Here is a 19,790-nt window from a genome sequence, read left to right on the forward strand (position 1 = left end):
AGCTATTTTAGCGATGATGTTACTGCTCTTACTGATTTTTGTGGGTGCTCATCTTTCTGTTTTCAGGTGTTCAAGTATGAATCTTAGGAGTTTGAGTTTGTTTTTACAGTTTGGCTGTAAATCATCACAGTGAGCTCTCCCTTGCCCATGTGCTCTTTGTAACTCTATTTCCATTCTCCCTCCCCTTCCCCACCCCACCTTTTTTTGAGGAGAGAGGGTGTTAGAGTAGTCTGGTGGTCTTTAGCTTTACATTGAGGTGAAAGTCCCACACTCCTTAACGCTCACTTTAGGAAAGGAGTAGATCTTCCAAAGGGGAGTGCATTTTCTACCAGTCAAAGACTGCAGGGTCACTGCAGGTCTTTGCTGCCTCATCTCTTCTTCCTCTGTTAACAGCAGTCCTTGCAAACCTGGTTCCTGAGAAGTGATATTAATTGCCAAACTTATAAGACCTACTGCTGTGATAGTCTGAATCTTTTCAAGTTATGGTCTCAAGTTGTGCCAAGGTAAGTTTAGGTTGGACATTGGGAAACACTTCTTTACAGAAAGGGTAGTTAGGTACTGGAATAGGCTCCCCAGGGAGGTGGCTGAATCACCAAGCAAGAGGTCAGTTGTTTTGATTATACTGACCTTTCTGTAATGTAGGGAGAAAGTAATTATCTGAATAAAAGAGCCTAGAAAATCATAACATTTGTGCTTGCTATTTTGTTGTTTTCCTGTTGGGCCTTAAATTTGTATGGAGATTCATTGGCACAGCTACTCTGTACACCTTTTATCCCATGAGAAGGAAACCTGTAAGGATACAAGCTGCTTTTTCCCAGTACTGGAAGAAGTCATGTTCATGGACTATCCTGAATTGGAAGAGCCCATTGAGTCCTGCTCCCTACTCCACACAGCAACACCTAAAATCCAAACTATGCATCTGAGAGCACTGTCCAAATGCTCCTTGAACTCTGGCATGTGGGGTTGTGCCCACTGCCCTGGACAGCCTGTTCCATGTCCACCGCCCTCTGGTGAAGAGCCTTTCCTTCACACCCAGCTGCCCCTCCCCTGATGCAGCCCCATGCTGTTCCCTCGGGCCCTGTTGCTGTTAGCTCAGTGCTGCCCCTCTGCTCCCCATGAGGAGCTGCAGCCACTATGAGGCCTCCCCTCAGCTCCTCTGCTCTCCACTGAGCAAGCCCAGGGGCTTCAACCATTCCTCACACACGTTGTCCTCTACACTCTTCACTATGTTCATAACCCTCCTTTGCACTCTAGCAGCTTTGGTGCTCCTGGCTACAGATGCCCTGTAGCCTGGTTTAGGCACTAGGTTGTCTTGAATGTTATGATGCTGGTACAGCAGGGTTGCTCCCGCAGTTCATACCATGCCAAACAGAGACAGCAGTTAAGAGGCACGTTATTAGCTCTCTGCATTGCTTGGTCTGCCTTACTGTGGGCTGTGCTTCAAAATACTGCTTAATTAAATGTCAGGACTGCTGCCAAATTCCAGCATGAGGAAACTGAAACATTCCCCACAGGCACATTGAGCAGGCAGTTGATGAGAAACCTGATGCGTCCTGGGGGTTGTGCTCTCCAGAGGATGCTCTTCCACTTCAGAGACTGGAAAGAGATGAACAGATGAGGGGAGCAGATGAGTTCTTTTGCAGCACTGACAAGTTCTCAGTGAGCTGAATCTCTTCCTTCTGTCTGTGCAGGAAGAGCAGTAAGTAGCTGTTTGCAAGAATGCAGCTCAGTTGTCTGTCAGTTGCAGATACGTCTGCAGTTTTGTTTTGTTTTTACAATGCTGCCCCAACTGCCAGTCTAGTTCAGTTTGCTGTATCAGTGCGGACTTGTTAGATGAGGAGAATGACATGACCACCTACTTCATCCCTTGATTTTACAGCTTTCTTTAAAAGGAATAAATCGTTATGGAAGATAATATGTATCGTGACCCCACATTCCTTTGTAGGGATCCTGTTATATGTCACTTGGCAGTTTGTTTTACGCCCTGTGGTGGGTACTTTTAATTCTCTGCTGTTCTCTTCAGCAAAAATGAGATTAACTGCTTGCCCTTATCAGTGAAAGTAGAAAGCTTTTCTTGGGTTCTTCCCGAACTGAAACATTGGTTGAGTTAGTTGCTCCTACTGGGATAAACTTCCACTCCTCTAGAGCCTATTGGCATGAATGTATCAGGTATAGAAAGGCAAGCAAACAGATACTGTTGAATACTAGATGACTTGTGAGTCATTCACTCGCCTACCAGCAGGCTGCTCAAGTTGAGGAGGGTTTCAGCAGAGAGACTCAGTGCTACTTTGTTTGCTGATACTGCAGAAGCTTGAAGGGCATCTTGAGGGAGTGACTGGTCTGTAAGTGTCAGTAGGGAATGTGTGGTGCTGAAGACTGGGGAGTAAGAGCTGTTTGAATGGTGTGCTTCAGGAGATCAACATGGCGGCTATAGTAAACCACGAATGAGTCTGAATCAATTAGTACCTTTTTCTGGGATACTTTTCATTGTGCTTTAGGTTTACAGTGCACCTTAAGATGTTTATTATTAGTGTTGTGAAAGAAGAATATCTGTTTTGGAAAAGGAGGCTGCCAGAATGCTTAAGAAAGGTTATTCTGCACTATTGCAAGCCAGTGGAGTGGTGTAAGGAATGCTTAGGCTGCAATTTATCCCTCTGCATGTTTTGCATAGTAGTAAAAGGTCATCTTGGTGACAGGTGAAGTTTTGCACAATGTGTTCCTTAAAAACCTTCCCTTTTAAAACAAGAATTTTGTTAGCAATTCTTTCTTACCTGAAGGAAAAATAACTAAGGCTTCATGGTAGGTAGTTCTTTCTGAGAGAGGTCTGAGAGAGGTGTGCTTTTCTTCAGAGTCAAACATGACAACTGTGCCAAAAAGGCATCTGCTGTCTGGCACTGTCAGCCAGAACTGTGAGATAGCTTGACCCTTATGTCTAGCCTGGTGTGGTACATGCATGCTCAATATCCATCTCTTCCTTTATGTTCCAAAAATACTTTGGTGAAGGATTTCAATAGTAGTGTCTGTTTTAAATGCTTTAAATATTAGATTGTGACTGTATGTGGGTGAATGAACTTAACAAAGATTTTTGTACTACTAATAGACGCTGTTCTCTACAGCTTCACATTTCATGATAATGCTTTTTGAAGCTGGATTTCAGCGCTGTGCTTCAGATTCGACTGTTTTTCACTTTAATTAAAGTACAGCATATTAGAAAGGAAAAGGTCACCACAGTTTAAGGAGCAGCTAGTGAGAAAGCGCGATAATGTTTACAGCTGTTGCATTGTATGACTCTCTTTGTTGGATTGATCTTGAAAATGGAAACACCATTAGGTTTCTCTTTGATTGTATGCATCTGCATGTATGTATTCATGTGTAAAGTTCTTTAAATTTCCAGGTCAGTATGGATCAAATAACATTTATTCTTTAGTTTAACTGCGAATTATTATGTGTGTCTTGATGATCTCTTGTGCTCTACATACTGAAAAGGTTGCAGAGGGAATCTTTTTCCGCAGAGATCATAGGATCCTATTCTAGAATGCTTTGCTAGGAATGTTCCCTCTAAAAGCACAATTATTTTCAGCTGCTTTCCTACAGTGACTTCCTTCTGGTAGATTTTGATTGATTTCAGAGGTGCAGTGTGATGGTTTTGTTGGTACAAGTATCTGTTCCACGTTGTTGCAAACAGATTTTTTTAGAAAGCATTCCTTATATGATCTTACCTGTGCTACCAAACACTTTGCACATATTCCTGCTTGTTTTCTAACATAGGCATAGGATACGTTTCACTGTATATATTTTGGCTATGACAGACAATAGAGAAACAGCAGTCATGATTTTAAGTGTTCTTGCATTCTTTTAGGTCACCTGGTTGTATATTTAAGATGAGCATGCTGCTATTGGTTCCAGTGGAGAAAACAGCCTGCTTGTTTAAATGCGATTTGAGTTGGCTTAAGTTAATGTAGCAGATTTTTTGCACCGGGGCACATACTGTGCAGGAATGTGATCTGTTCTATTTCTGCTGCAAGCACTGCTGGCCACCAGCACAGGTGAGGTAACGGCCAGAGGCAGTGTGATCAAAATGTGGACTAATGCTGCCCTGAGATGTGATCAGGGTGTACTCGGTGAGCTCCCTGGACAGAGTTAGTAGGCATGGCCTGGTATAGGACTGTGGTGGACTTGCTGCAGCTGTAGGGCTTGTACCTTCGTTTAGAAAAGGATCAGCTTCAGATTTCTTTTCATGAAGGCACTGCCAAAGGAGACACTTAAATAATGTTGAAGTGAGAATTTGCTGCTTCAGTATTAGCTTTGGTATTTTGTCAGCTTTAGTACATGTGAACTAGTGTTTCAGTATTAATATATATCCAACTGACAATTACTCCATCATACATGAAATTATTTTGGCATTTCAGTTCAATTATGTTTTGCTTTACATACTCATCAACCGGTCAGAGTATCTCAGAACTTTCTGAAGGTCCTTTCTCTGCTGAATTGCTGGATTAGTTCTTAGACTTTTCACCAAAAATGGTGCTGGGTAACACGGTAGAGAACAAGGTAAATCAACAAAACTTGCAATTAAGTTGGATATGAACTATGATTTGTTGTCACTGTCCAGGTGGTTTTTGAAGACTAACCTTTAAGAGGAATGAGGCAGGTTCTTAGTATATTATGTGGCATTTCTCAAACTGTAATTTTTATAGTGGCATTTAGTTAAAACATACATTAGAAAAAATCATACAAGCTGTTAGCAGCTCTCCTAAGTGTAGTTAGCAAAGGATAAGCTGTCGTTTTAAAAAGGATGCTGTGGAAATGAACACCGGCGCAAGCTTCCTGCACCTGTGTCTCTTTCACGTCAGCTATGTTTTGATCTGATGTGCAGTCATAGGCTAACTAAGTCTGAGAGATGCAGGTGTTTCCTTCTGGCTCATGTAAACTATATGCTTCCCTGGAAATTAAGCATAGCTTGATATTGCCTACAACTGCAAGAATAGATGCTTACTAATTTAAGAAGTGCTTAGATATAGAAGGTGCCAAATGGCACTAGACAAGGTTTTTCAAAACTGAGGGAGTGAGAGGAAATGGACAACTGTTGTTAATTCCCAGGATATAACTTCTCTGGTTTTACATGCAAAAGTCCCAACTTGTTCCATCTGCTAGCAAAAACTTAAAATTCACAGCCATTTTAGTAAACGCTGTTGCTAGAAATCGTCAAACAAGTTGGAGCAAAGGCAGGAAGATGCAGAGTGAATCCTGCATGGTTAAATTGTCAGGTGTTTCTACTCTGCATTTCTGTTGTTGCCTCATGAGTGTTTCTGTCGGTCATATTGCAGTCAAAGAGCAGTCATGTTGTGCTCTCTCAAGAGTGATTTGCCAACGATTCTGCTTTCAGCAGAATAAAGCTAGCCGGAGACACTGAAAGAATTGGAAAGAGTTGGGTTGTGTTTTGTTGGGTGATTGGTCAGGTGTGCCATTAAAGCTGTTGTGGGCTCTGAACTCTGCTTAATTTCATTTGGTTCATCATGTCACCGCTTTCAAAGTCACTAGGAACATGGTCTTAGCCTTTCAATAGAACCACTTGGGCTATCTCCCTTCATTGCACTATGGAGCTGATTTCAGGATGATGTGAAAACCACTGAACTGAGTAATTGAGTGGTAAATCATGCAAGGGAAGCACCAGAAGGAGCTTGCAGGTAATGTGCTTGGGCTTTAGCCTATGACCACAGAGCTCGGTCTGTGCTTCCCATTAGTTTCAGACCTCTTAACATCCCCATTTGGATTTCCTGTTTCATTCCCGTGTTATGAACCCTTTTTATTTCTTTTCACAGCATTTTTTATATTTTTTTTCCTGAAATAATGAACTGTTTCTTCTGTACTCATTACTGTTTGATTGCCATAAGCAGTTGGTTGTGCCACTTCATAAGCTCTGTAGGTAGTTTTAACAACTTCCTCAAGTTGTTACCAAGCTTAACAATGTTGTTTGTTTGTTTTTTGCGGAATCACTGGGGAGACTATTTTTCATATTTATCTTTGCTGAGAATGTTGTTGGTTTTTACCACTGCTGCTTAATTAAAACATGTTTAAGTGGGTTGAAGAAGAGAAGATGATTTACTGAGGTTACGCTGAGTGCTTCAGGGTGCATGCATGCCAATATAGTAAGTGTGGTGAAGATTTGGTGTCAAGTGGTGGTCCCCCCCTTCTGTGCTGATGAGTTGGGTCAGTGGAAGTAATGTGGCATTAATAAAAGAGCAGAGCAGGAATTGGCATGGTGCAAAGTAGGGCTGCCAGGAGCTGGTGCTTGGTTCCATGCTTCAGCAGGGGCTGCCATGGGGGCCTGGGCAGGTGAGAGGAGGCTGTGGGAGTGAGCAGGGCTGATAGCACTGTCATGGTGACGAGGGCAGCGTCTGCATCCTGATATGCTCTGTGGTTTCCAGAAACCATCCAGTCAAGAGCATCCTGATCTGAAGTTGGGTGAACTGTCCTGTTGCAATAGTCACTAACATGCCTGCTGCCTATAAATTTGGCTAATGCCTTTGGCTTCCAGTGTCCTGAACCAATTCATTCTGTGCCTTTCCAAAACCCTCACGAGACTTTACGGGCTCAGTCTACTTCATATAATCTCCTTTTAAGCTTAAGACAAAAACCAAAGACTTTAGGCTGGTTCAGGTAGAATGGTGTGAGCTGCTTGGGCTGCACCAAGCCAAGGTTAAGTGGTTGCTGTCCTTAGCCTTCTTCCAGCTGCTTATCTTGGCTCAGACTGTAAGGGGCTGTCGTGTTGTTTCTGTTCATTTAACTTCTGCTGCAGAAGTACCATGGTTTCACTTTTTTTTCCCCTCTCTCATGAGGTGCTAATACTGAACACTACTGAAGGAGTGTGGTTTTTTTAAGCTTTCCTAGGAACAGAATTATTTCATGTCTGTATTTTCAGAAAGGCCTGAAGAATGTCTTTTCACAGCAATACTAGATAAAAAAAATACTCCTGAAAGTAGTATTGCTCTGAAATGCATATAGAATTACTTAGCTTAATCTGAGCTTCTTGTATGTATTTCAGAATAGGTTTTCTTATTCTCAAGCTATAGCCAAATAATCCTTATGTCAGTAGGGCACAGACTGCTACCTAGTAAGAATGGAAAATTTATCAATGAACAAAACTGAATTACTTATTAATCAAGCTGCATGCTAGCTACCTTCATTTTTGTATCCATGTGTCCTCCTCCTGCCTGAAAGGCCTGTCTGGGTTATAAATAACAGTGCCCTGCTGAAGGTTATAGTGCAGGCTATAAAGTGTCTTTTGTCTTTTTGTTGCTAGTCTGTCAGGATAAGATGCAGTAAACTGCCCTTAAAATAGATGAGGAAATTATAATATTTTGTGGCTGATGCATTTACAGTCAACTCTTGAGAGTTTCCTTGCCATGCTGTTTTCTCTGAAAAGGTTTATGTGGAAAACAGATGAAATATTGATAATGCTGCAGAAGAAACAGAATTGCTGAATTTGCCCTGAAACTCTGTAATTTCCATGGAGAATTGCTCCTCTGTTTTGTTTTGTATAATCATCTGTTCCCAAGTCTTAGTATTCAGGCAGCAGCCGCACCACCAAATTGTAATGCCTTGTTCACTCTGTATAGAGTGAAGACTAGAAGATGATGGTGATTAAGCAATTGAAACAAAAGCTTTCAACAGAATTAATGCAGTTACTACTTTCATTATAATGAAGTAATCTGTTATGATTCAATTTTGTGATACTGAGAATTGCAAACAGTATTTTATAGGCTTGAAACTGATGTTGGGTACTTTGTCAAGTGAAAGTGTGTGTGTGCGTATGTATATATAAATAAATGAGACATTATTATTTTTATTTTTTAAATCTTGTTTGCTTGCATTACCAGATGCCTGTGGTTAGTGTGTAGTTAGAGGTTCTTTAGGTTTCCTTCTCCTTTTTATCTACTTTCTGCACAATTCAGTTAATTCTCAAATACGTAGTGCAGAGCCTTAGTTTGATTTGATTTACCATTGTAAACAGTCCATTTCTTTTACTCTTTCATGTTTAGTTGAACTATGCTGATGAGTTGATTTCTGAATGTAAATGTGGCTTGTAACTTTCATAGACTTGTATAGGGAAAAATGCAGACATTTCTTAAGAGTGCAGATTCCATACTTTTGATTGCTTTTGAGATATCACCTTGTATAGTTTTCATAAGTGATCTTTATAGTGTTCATAATTTCCTAAGTTTGGAACTCTTCCTTTACTTACATCCTTAATTCTACCACTTCCCCTTCCCACTCTCTCTTTCCCTATGTCCATTAGTGAAGAAAAGCTGGAAGTGACTGTTCTTATCTAAAAGAATAAGGTGATCCTTGTCTGTTTCTCCTTGTCTTTTCCTTGTCTTGATGAAAGGTATTTCACTTCATCTCCTTATTTTATAAGTTGTTATAGAACAACGTATTATGAATCAGATCTTTAGAAGATGCTGGCAATTGGAATACAAAATGTAATGAAAAGATCTACACTGAATAAATGGAAAAGTTCCTACCAATCACTGAACTTTATAAGAAAAGAGAAAGCTTTATTTTTCCTTTCTCTAGCTGAGCAGAGGGCAACGGAGGAGGACTGGCTTTTGGAGTGTCCTTAGCTAATCTGTTGTAGTGAAAGGTTGTGCTTTAAGACTTAGTAAAGGAAGGGTGGTCCTAGTAAGTAATAAAAAGAGGATGCTACAGATTTCTTGTGTGAACTCAGTGAGAAAGCAAGACAAGAAACTTGCATTCCTTCCTTCTCATTACTTAAATAATATCTGCTTCCTGGACTAAATTGATTATGGTCTTTTCCCAATGTCTGAGAAATAGAGCTTAACACTTGGAATGGGTTTCAAGTGTGGGTACAAATTAGTGTTGTCTTCTGTCATGCAGGCTGCTCTAAGGTGTTGGCCAGCAGGGTAAAGAGCGTGGTGAGAGCTGGGCATGCCAGTCCAAATGGTGGGAAGTGGTGTGGAGCCCACCTGGAGGGAGTGCTATGGACAGGAGCACTGTCACAATGTGGGAAATGTTTCTTGGCCCATAGACTGGCAAAGCTGATCGGAGCACTTTAAACTGGGATCAGCTGGGGGATGGACACCATTAGGAATACTGAGGTTAAGTCAAAGGCTGGTGGCAAGGCTAATGGGAGTTTCTGTGCAGCTCCAGGGAATGCACATCTGAAATGCTTGTTTACCAGCACATGCATTATGAAGAACAAATAGGATGAAGTGGAAGAGTTTGTTCTTTCCAAGTGCTCTGATATCATCAGTATCAGTGAGACTTTGTGGGATGAGTCCCACAGCTGAGTGCTGGGAAAGAGGGCTGTTGGCTGTTCTGGAGCTGGAGGTGGGGGGAGGTGATGTGCTGAATGCAAGGGAGAGACCAGACTATACAGCCATTGCTGTTAGGGATGATGTAGGAGAGAGCCTCTGGGTAAAGATTAAGGGGTGGATAGCAAAGCAGATGTTGTGGGTGCCTGCTATTGACTGCTTATGTAGGACAGTAGCACTGATGAGCTATTCTTCAGGCAACTGGGTGACATCTCAGGATTGGTTGTCTTCATCCTTGTGGGTGACTTCAACTTCTCAGATGTAAACTGGGAGTGTCATTCTGTCTCAGCAAGTCTGGTAAACTCCTAGAGCATGTTGGAGTTCATTTCCTGTCGCAAATACTGAGTTAGCCAACTAGAATAAGAGCCTGTCTTTTGACAGTAAGGAAGGCCTTGTGGGAAAGGTGGCAGGAGGTGGCTATCTTGGTCTTGGTAATCTTGAATTAATTGAGTTAAAAATATTTGTGTAAGGAAAAAAAAAAGGTCGGAGTTGCTACCATAGACTTTGCTAGCAGGCTTGAAGCTTCTCAGTGAGTTAGTTAGCAGCATCTCCTGGGAATTTGGTCTTGAGGACTTAGGGGTCTGGGAAAACTGGTTGCTTTTTAAGAGCCACCTTTTAAAAGCACAGCAACAGGCGGTTGCATTGTGCTGCAAGTCAAGCAAGCTGGGCTGAGGACCAGCCTGGCTGAACAAGGAAATCTGCCTTGAGCTAGGGCAGGAAGAGAAAATAGGAGCTATGGAAGCAAGCTATGGCTTCAGAGGGAAAGTACATAGCTGCAGCTCACCTCTGTGGGGTAAGAACAAGGAAAGCCAAAGCCCTACTTGAGTTGACACTGGCTGCCATGACATCAAACAACAAAAATGGCTTTTTCAAGTGTTTCAACAGCAAGAAGAGACCAAGGGAAAACTATGGATTGTTACTTGGAGTGAGTGGTCACTTGACAAGTAAGGAGGAAGAGAAAGAAAAGACAATTAATATAGTTTTTTGCCTTAGTATTTGACTGTAATGACTGATGTTGGGCTGCCCATACCTCAGAGTTGAAGGTCTATGATTGGAGGAGCAGTGAGTTTTCCATCTGTCATGAAATTCTAAAGGAACAGAAGTATCAGCTCAGTGTTCATAAGTCCACAGGGTCTGATGGAATTCTCCTCAACAGTGTTGAAGAAATTACTGGGCATTGTAGATGGACACCTCCACAATTTACCTAATGTCATGTGTGGCTGGGGAGAGATCCTTGTTGACTGGAAGCTGGCCAAATGATGGATTTGGTTTGCTGTCCATTTAAGCACTGAACTAACTCTGTTGCTACCCGCTGAAGGTAGATGGGTCATTAGAATAAGACACAATATTAAGAACAGCATTGTTGTTATTTTTCCAAGGTGACTTCAAAAATGACAGACTGTTGTGTGATTTTAGAAGTCATGTAAGATAGAGCACAAAGGTGACAACACCAAAACAACCAACAGGTTACCCACCAAGAGACAGAAACATGTCAGGAGTCCAAAAGCAACTGTGCTGCAAAAGAAAACCCACTAAATCTATTCTAGAGAAAAATGAAAGAGAATCCCTTGTAGGGCACACCTTTGTCTATCTCATAGGTCAATGATTCTCATGTGTCTTATGACTCGTATCTCATAATTTGCTCTGCCTCTTTTTATGCAAATAACAAAATGCAAAAAGATGACTGTAGTGCAGTCAGAAACACTGTGTGTGTTAGGACAGGCTTTACATGAGTGCTTTTAGTAAGTAGGTGTTTCAGTCTTCAGCAGCTACAGACTATAATTTTTGGACAAGTTTAAATGGTATTGCTTCTGTCCTGATGCACTTCTGAAAAACTCAATGCTTTCCAGCAGTGAGTGTGACTGACAGAATCTGATGTTTGAATTAATGTTTTTCATGTTTTCTTTCTTTTCTAATGTTTATGAATGCTGGGTAAGATGCGGAACCTAAGGAAAACAAACTGAATGCGAGTCTTTGACAGCCTGAAAGACAGAGGTATTTGGAGAACACTGCTCCAATGAATGTGCTGCTGATGTACAAAGGCAGTATTTACTAGTACTGAAACATGAAATAAGACCAAGCAATTATTTGCTTAATTTTCTAATAGTATTTCATTGGATGGTCTGGGGAAGAACATGTCGCATGCTTTTGGGTTTTTTTCTCCCCAGCAGAATCAAAATAATATGTAGGAAATAACATACGAGGTTAAATTGTCATAGGAAAAGATTCTGGCTATTGTAGGGCTTTGGCACTGGTCGATTTAAAACAAACAGTAAAACATCCATACTCTTCCTTCTTCAGAAGCAGGTTGGAGGCATGATTTGAATCACAGCTGTGTAGCTGTATGATTCCTTGTAGGTGTGATGAAGTCCATGTTACCTTCCTTCTGGCTGCGCGCTGTGCTATGCTGAATGATAATTGCATTCTTCCACCCTGTCTACCTATTACTGGAGTGCAGTTCGTTTTCTTCTGGGTTGTGACTTCTGGCTGCATAATCAAAAACTGTTGAAAGCTTGAAGGAAGCTTTGGGCAATTTCAAGACATGCTGGGGAAACATCTGGCAGGCCTTTAGCTTTTACAAAGAGTCACAAAGGAAGCAAAGAATCAAATACAGTGTTTATTTCTGTAATTTTTGCAGTATTGCTCTTTGTTGTCTTTCTATATCACTTTTCATGTTTACAAGTATCGTACAAGTATCACTAGTTCTATCATTTTATGGACAACTGGAAAGGAGATGAAGTCTCCTTCTATGGAAATATTCAAGACCCATTTGGACGCCAACCTGTGCAATCTATTGTACCTGCTTTAGCAGGAGAGTTGTACTCTGTGATCTCTTGAGGTCCCTTCCAGTCCCTGCTATTCTGTGATAAACCACTCTGGGGGGGAGGGGGAAAAAAGAACCCCAAACCTGAATATATTTGCTCACAGAGCAAAACATGATACAGTGCATAGTGCATCATTAAGCAAAGTATGTATAACCACATTTGTGAACGCTGTTGATATGACTAGGGGGAGCAATTGGGTGGGCATCTGACAGTTAATAAGGTCAGTTTGGTTCACCACAGAACTGAACTACTGTTTTGGTTGAAATGTTACATAGACCCAGTGCAGCATACACATGGAAGCAGAAAGCTCAATGTTTTGTAGTTGGGCTGTTTTTTCACATCAAAAGGCATATGAATCTGAAAAATGTTTGTTCAGATTGTCAGATTTACTGGATTTTCGTGTGAATAGAAGTGAAAGAGTGGTGATATTCTCTGCTCACTATTCCTACTGCTCATTTGCATCACTTCGCAAGCCTCCCTTTAACACCCTCTTATGTATCCAATCTACTGTTTGCTTCTGTGAACAGTATCTGCTGGTAGCATTTTGTTCACTTGGTCAAATACTCTTCTGAGGTTTTTTTTTTCTTTTATACAAAAGGTATCCTGAGACAGACAATAGGGGAATGGTTACAAAATACTGATAAAATGCAAGTTGCTCTTGAGCAGCAAGCCTGACAACTAGTAGTTGGGGATTCTCCAACACCAAAGAGATTCTTAAAATTGTACTAAAAATTATGAAAGACTCGGACAGACGGTGCTTATTACCAGTAGAGAACAGTAAAGGATTGAAATGCAGATTCTTACAGGTGTTTTTTTTTTTCCTCCAAGAATCTTATTAGCAACAAGAATCAACAAACTACTTGCAAGGTGAAGTTGTGACACCAAGCGTGACAGGAGTTGATTTAACTCCGATATAAATACTGTTGAATTTCTGTAGCCACTAAGACAATGACTAACCCACTATGCTGTAAATTGCTTTGAAAAAAATACATGTAAATGTATGTGTGGTATTCAGGTTTTTTCAGAACTGTTTAGTAGAGTGATGTTTATTGCCAGGAAGGCAAGTCTCTTCAAAAAGACTGGATTAAAATGAAAAGCATGGGTAAGATAATTGGTATATGCACAGTTAACTAGCTCTAGCAGATTCTGCTTACTGTGTGTTGATGGAAGCCTGCTTGATTTGCAGTTGTAACACCCTTAACACACATCTTGCTGCCTAATCACTTACTGTTATTTCAGAATGGCTGGAGAATTAATTAAATGAAAACTTCAAGCGGGCTCACCTCCCTCTACTTGCTGGCAATGCTTTGCCTAATGCAGCCAGGACACCATTGGCCTTTGCCACAAAGGCTTGTTGCTGGCCCATATTCAGCCGGGTGTCTACCTGGATCCCCAGGTCTCTTTCTGTGTAGATGGTTTCTCAGCATGTCCAGGTGCAGGTGTTATTCCTCCCCACATGGAGGGCTGGGCATTTCCTTTTGTTGAACTAATTTCCTGAGGTCCTTGTCAACACATTTCTCAGCCTGTTAAGGTCCCTTAGAATGGCAGTGATGTTGTAGTGCAAGGACCACATGTCCTCATTTTGTGCCATCTGTGAACTTCCTGGGTATGTACTTTTTCTCATTGTCAAACATTTTATGTAGAATGCTTGAATACTCTTATGGTTTATTACTTGCATGTGTACGTGAGGCTACAGCAGCTAAAGCTAGGTGATTTCACATTGTAAGGATAGATGTAGTGTCTGCTAATCTATTTAAAACACTTGCGGAAAATTTACCTGAAAGTGTTTCCTGCTCCTCTTCCCTGCCCAAATGGAGCACTTCAATGTAGACAGAGAAGAGGCTTGTTTTGGGGCTGTGTATGGTAAGTGAAGACTAACACAATAAAATACTAAAAGTATGTTTGTAGGAAGAATTTGTTATCCAATGCAAGCAGTAACAAGAATGTTTTTCTTAGTTTCCAATTTTGACTTCTCGTGGGGAGTTAAAATATTTTGATATTCGAGTGTTAGGGAAATAGCGTGTCTTATATCTGGTGTTTCACGGTTACTACAGAAGCGTGCTCTGTAAATAATCTGTTGGTATCGGATGTATTGGCGCTCAGCACCATATGGTGGTATTTGATTTGATTTCTCTAGGTCTGTTAGGAGCTGCTGGTATTCCTTGGATGTTTTCCTGCCTTTGCAGCTGATAGTGGCTGTACCCTCAAAAACACCATCTCATCATTAATATCAACTATTGCAGGCATTCCAAGTTCTCTGGTCTCTTCCTGGAAACTAGCGTTTCACACTTAGCCTTTTCTTTTCTCATTTGGATTTCTCCTACCACAACCATAGTTGCCTGAGCCCAGAGCTAATTTGGGACAGTCATTTCTGGAAAGACCGCAGTCCATTACTTCAGCTTGTGCCACAGCTTGCGAGCAATGGAAGTGATATTCTAGGGGCACTGCTTTGAGTGTGCTTTAAAGGAATATGAAAAGCAGTCAGTGAATCACTGAAGGTGTGCTTTTTTTCTCCTTACCCCACCCAACTACTGACCTTAGCCATTTATTTTTTCACTTCCTTCTGGTCTTTTTAATATCCTTTCACTCCACAATCATCTCTCAAATCCAAACATGTTAACTTGAGCAACTTTATGCGGAGAACGATTCTCTAGGGTTGGCTGACGGATTAAGTGGCAGTACCTTGGTTGTGAAGCAACCTACGTTTGCACATTCTCCAGTCGTTTCGCATTAAGACTTAAATCCTTGTTCTGTTGTGGCACCTTTAAAAAGCAGACCTCCTCCTTACATCTAAATGTTATGAAAACCAGGCATACTGTAACCCAGAACCCCAAGGAATGCTTGATTGAAATAACAGATCAGAAAAGTCTCTTGCTAACATTCCTATGATTATAGGTTTACTCAAGTGACAGAAACACGGTGTCAGCTAGCTTTCTGCATACAGTGTAATTTTGGTTCAAAAGCTAACATCATTCTTAAAGGCTTTACCAAAACAGCCTTGGGAGGATAGGTAATTTCTGAAGATGTAACAGCATTTGTTGCCTTTCCTCTCTACGTGTATCTCATATGTTGCTGATATGGTGCTTGGTCTGGTTCCTAATGGGGGAGCAGTGTATCCCTGTTAGTAGTTACTCACATCAAGCGGTGTGAGTAGAGAGAATGAGAAATGAATAATTCTTTGGTCCTCACAGGTGAACAAAAAGATAAACCTGTTTTAGCCCCATCTGTTCTTCTGCAGCACCCATTTCAGTTAACAAAAACAGAATAGCAACCATGAAAGCGCTGGTCTCAAACTTTTATCGTTTCAAGCAGTAGGTGTGTGTGATATAGGCGGAAACAGCAGTGACCTTGTTTTCATTTTCAGGTCATCAAATGACTTGAATGCATCACGTGAGCACATAAATCTAAACTTAGTTAACACATTTGGAATTTAATCAGTGCTGATAAGGGTCAGTGTCTATTTCTGCTGACCTGTTTTAGAGGTACTTGAATTAGAAAGCTGGTTAATAAAGTTCTCATAGTGACATTAATCTCACTTCTTTTCATGGAAGATGAAACCCCTGTGACACTGGAGCCTGTTTGCAGCCACAGTGCACGTAAGGATGTGCATGCTGTAAACTACCATGCAGTTAGCTTACACCCTAATGAGTCCAAAATGAACATCAGCTGTTTTAAAATTAGTTTAAAGCTTCCTGGAACTTTTCCAGGTTTTGATACATGGGGCCTTTCTTCTTTGCTGTTGATACTTGCATTTATTCTTCCTTACCCTCTCTACCTCTTTCTCCCTTTGCAGGCAAAGGCAGCTCAAGCATCTCATCCGACGTGAGTTCAAGTACAGATCACACGCCCACCAAAGCCCAGAAGAATGCAGCTACCAGTGAAGGTAGGCATCTGGTGTTCATTACTCAGGTCGGGCCCCCCAGCATAATCCTAGCTATTTTCAGAAAAGGAACCTCTCCTCCTCCTAGTTCCTTCTGTGTACAGTGCTATTAGCATATTAGAAATTAAAAAAAAAAACAACAGTTTTTCTTCTCGTGTGGAGTTTCTGCTTCTGCCTGCCGTGTTTTCTGGTTTAAGCTTGTGACATAGGATTTAAGGTACCTTTGCAGAATAAAGGTGTGGAGAGTTTTGAATAATCTTGCATGTTACTACTTCAGCAAAGACTTTTAATGCTTCAGATTAGATGTGATCTGATTTTGAACTTATTTCTGAAGAATATACTGGATGGATGCTTGCTTTGGCACGTGTTCTAGGTTAAAACTCAACCTCTTATTTTCATATTAAGAGCATCATGAAATGTGAGTTTTTTCTACTGCGTTTTCAAAAGTGTGTCTATAGATATGAAGAGCTGACAGGATTTAATTAGAATGATACATCTCACCTGCAGTTACTAGACACCACCTGGGAGTAGATATTTGATGTCTAGGGGAAGGAGAGGTTTGGTATGTCAGTAGTAACATAACATTGCACTAACTGGCTTGTGAACAGAGAAATGCTGATCCTTTCCTGCTGCCTTACTACATGTGAGTAGGTGTGCTTTGCTAAATGGAAGTACGTTGGCGCTAGTTTTTACTAGAGTGTCTTCAGAGGCTGAGAGGAAATCATTAAGTCTGTGTGTAGTTTAGTGATGTAAGCTGAAAGCTTTTTTTTTTTTTTTTTTTTCTTTTAAATGATACATTTATAGATCTTTAGAATTTCTACTCAGTAAAAATACATCACTTGTACTTGGTAATTATCACACAATCAATTTGACTTCTTTCACTTCTGCCATTACAAATTAAGTTATAAGCTCTGGTTACTTTCGGTCTGGCTTTGTTTCTTATTGTTAGAAGAAACCATAGGGTTTGAATTGTTCTCGTTTGGCAAGTCTAGCTATGACTGTAGAATCTGAACAGTAAAAGGAGTTCATGCAAGTAATAAATGACCATATAAATCACGAGAGTTTATGGTTAGGCATGCACAATCCCCTATCAAGAATGAAGATCTGGCACCTGTGAATCATATGAGATTCTGGTTCAGAATCTCTGCTTTTTAGTCTGAACAATAAATTTAACAATAAATGAATATACAGTTAATAAAGTCAAGTTGAATAGTAGACTTCATGTTTCTCCAAGCTTTAGATCAGTAAGTTTTGAGGTACATGAAGGAGATGAATTGCCAAGATGCCAAGTAAATTTAGGAAATGTATAAGAACATTTTAACTTTTCTGTATGACAGCCAAGAAAAAAAGCACAAAGGAGCATTGGAAACTCTGAAGTCAGTCCTTAACAATTGCTTTAAATTTCTGTTTTACTTCAATCAGTAAAACATGTCTTTTCCCCTTATTTTCAAATCAGATAATGCAAAATAATTCTTTATTAATCTCTAAGATTTATGTTGTTAATCTAGCCTATTGTAGAGCCAGTGAATACCAGTGTAGGTCATGAAATCTTTACCACAATTTTGCAGCTGTTTAGCTCATTAGTGAAGGAGGTTTAAATACAGGCCAGCAGATGCTGCACTAAAGATGTTTTTTGAGCTCTTGTGCAGACAGAATTCACAACAGTAGAGTTATGTTTTCCACTCTTGGAGATGATTTCAGATATGAGCCTACACTCCCTACTGAAGGGTGAAAATAGGAATGTGAGTAGATGACGTTTATTTTAATAGCGGCAGTGGTAGTCCATCCCTTTATTTGTGCTGTTATTGCTTTGCTACAAAGTTTTTTCTGCTGAGCGGTTAATATGGGTCAGTTAAATGTGAGTTGTATTAGTGGGGATTGCTGTATAATCTGTCAGATACTTTAAATGACATAACCAGAATGTGAGGGTTTTGTGAAGGCAAGTGGGAGTGGTGTTGAAGGAATAAAACAAACCGCAGAGTCCTGTACAAACCAGTGCTGTTATTGGAAGGCCTATTTTTCAACCAGTTTGTCTGGGTTTTTGTTAGTTCGGTTTGTTCTTAACTAATGATGCCTCTTTCCCCCATGTATAGTAGGCTTACCTTGTAGGAGGATTCAAATGAAGAGAAGGAATCATATGTTCTGCAAGATGAGAAGAGTTCTGCGCTTAAAGGACTGAATGCTTTTATACAGTTCAGTTACAGAGTAGTGTCTAGGGACCAGCTGAGAACAAGAGCTTGATTGTATTAGGTGCTGTACAAGCAGTTGCACTTATGTCTTTTCATTGGGGTGTTTAAATAACTTGTTATAACTGTTTAGTTAAATTTACCTTTATAGTACTCTATCCTCTAGTGTTTGCTTGTCCTGATACTGTAGTACCTGCCCACCCCAGAGACTGCTGAGTGTATCTCGCTCTTCAACATGAGGCTGAAGCTGGGGCAAACACTCAAATTCTATCCTTTGCTTTAGCCCCATGTTGTAAATTCATAGCACTGCATGTTGTCTTGTGAATGAGTCATGATGTGTAGTGAGCTGTGTATGTCCTAGGTCTGGAGTAGAAAGGTTTCTGGTGAACGTTTCCTCACCTTCACTGGCATGGGAAATAACTTAAAAAAAGTTAGATTGTTTGCATCCCTTGAATTTCTAGTGGTGGCTGAATTCTTGGGTGCCCAGCTCTGTGAAGTGCATAGAGTTTTTATGCAAGGCTGAAGGCCTTTCTTGTCTCCTGCTTTCCAGCTTTGCAAACAGACCTAACTCCCTCTGGTTCCGCACAGCATCTCTTCTCTTCTGTTTCTTTAAGGCAGCTGACAAAACACTTATTGAAGTTGAATCCCTGAAAAGCCACAGAAAAACTAGGAAGGAAATCATAAGACCAGTTCACACATCTCTTTGGTACTTTACATTAGAGAAGCAGACATGTAAAATACTTGCAGGCAGGTATAAATTCCCAGGGACCGCAAAAAGATGTAAGGCAGGACTCTTCCTTGAAAGAGAAAACTACCTCAGGAGCTCCCTGGCAGCAGGTGTTATCTTGCTGTTAGTTCGAGCAATCAAATGAACTCCATGTTTGATTTTTTGCGTTCATTCTATTTGTGAACTTTCAGTGCTGTGATGTTTCTGTAGAGGTTGAGTTCAAGAAATTAGTTACTACCTGCTTGAAATGGCTTGTGTGGTATTCCAGTCCTAGATATGTTGTTGTGATGATGGTAGTTAAATCTCTTGATGGGAGCAGGAGATGTGCTTATCACCTAAATACAGCACTGCAGTGCCTTCCTCCACACTGTAGACTGTGAATATCAGTGGAACTGTGGGAGGGAGACAAGATGTTTATAGTGCTATCAAATGTTCCTGGGTGGACTGCACAGCATCTACCAGTGAACGGTAGACACTACTACTGTAGACCTCTCAGCTTCCTAAACTCAGACTTGAGATAATGGTGATGAATCACTCTCGTTTGCAGTGATGAGGCTGCCCTGGTACAGAAAATGAAGTTGTCTCTTGCTGAAGTTGATCTCACTGTGGCTCTTACTTTCTATAATCCAGTAAAGGGCAGGAGGCAAAAAGCAGATGTCAAGGCCTGTCTGTGTAAATAACTGTATGTGCAATAGGTACAGTCTGCCTGCATCTTGGCTCAGAAGAAAGCATAGTGAACTGTGGATGTGCATGAACGTTGCCTCTGCTCTGTCTCTTCTTCTGAGGATGCTGTTTTTAGCTTTCAGTATACACTACATTTTACCTCTTTTCCAGTCT

At 40.8% G+C, this 19,790-nt stretch overlaps 1 protein-coding gene across 1 annotated transcript in view; it reads left to right on the forward strand.

Annotated features, from left to right (window-relative positions):
- FBXL7 (F-box and leucine rich repeat protein 7) overlaps positions 1–19,790 on the forward strand; it is a 159,015-nt gene that overhangs the window by 18,655 nt on the left and 120,570 nt on the right. The window contains exon 2 of the mRNA XM_072329036.1: positions 15,954–16,043. Coding sequence (XP_072185137.1) covers positions 15,954–16,043 — 90 coding nt within the window. The remainder of the gene's footprint in view (positions 1–15,953; positions 16,044–19,790) is intronic.

The sequence above is a fragment of the Excalfactoria chinensis genome, chromosome 2 (genome assembly GCF_039878825.1).
Source record: "Excalfactoria chinensis isolate bCotChi1 chromosome 2, bCotChi1.hap2, whole genome shotgun sequence".
Classification (NCBI taxonomy): domain Eukaryota; kingdom Metazoa; phylum Chordata; class Aves; order Galliformes; family Phasianidae; genus Excalfactoria; species Excalfactoria chinensis.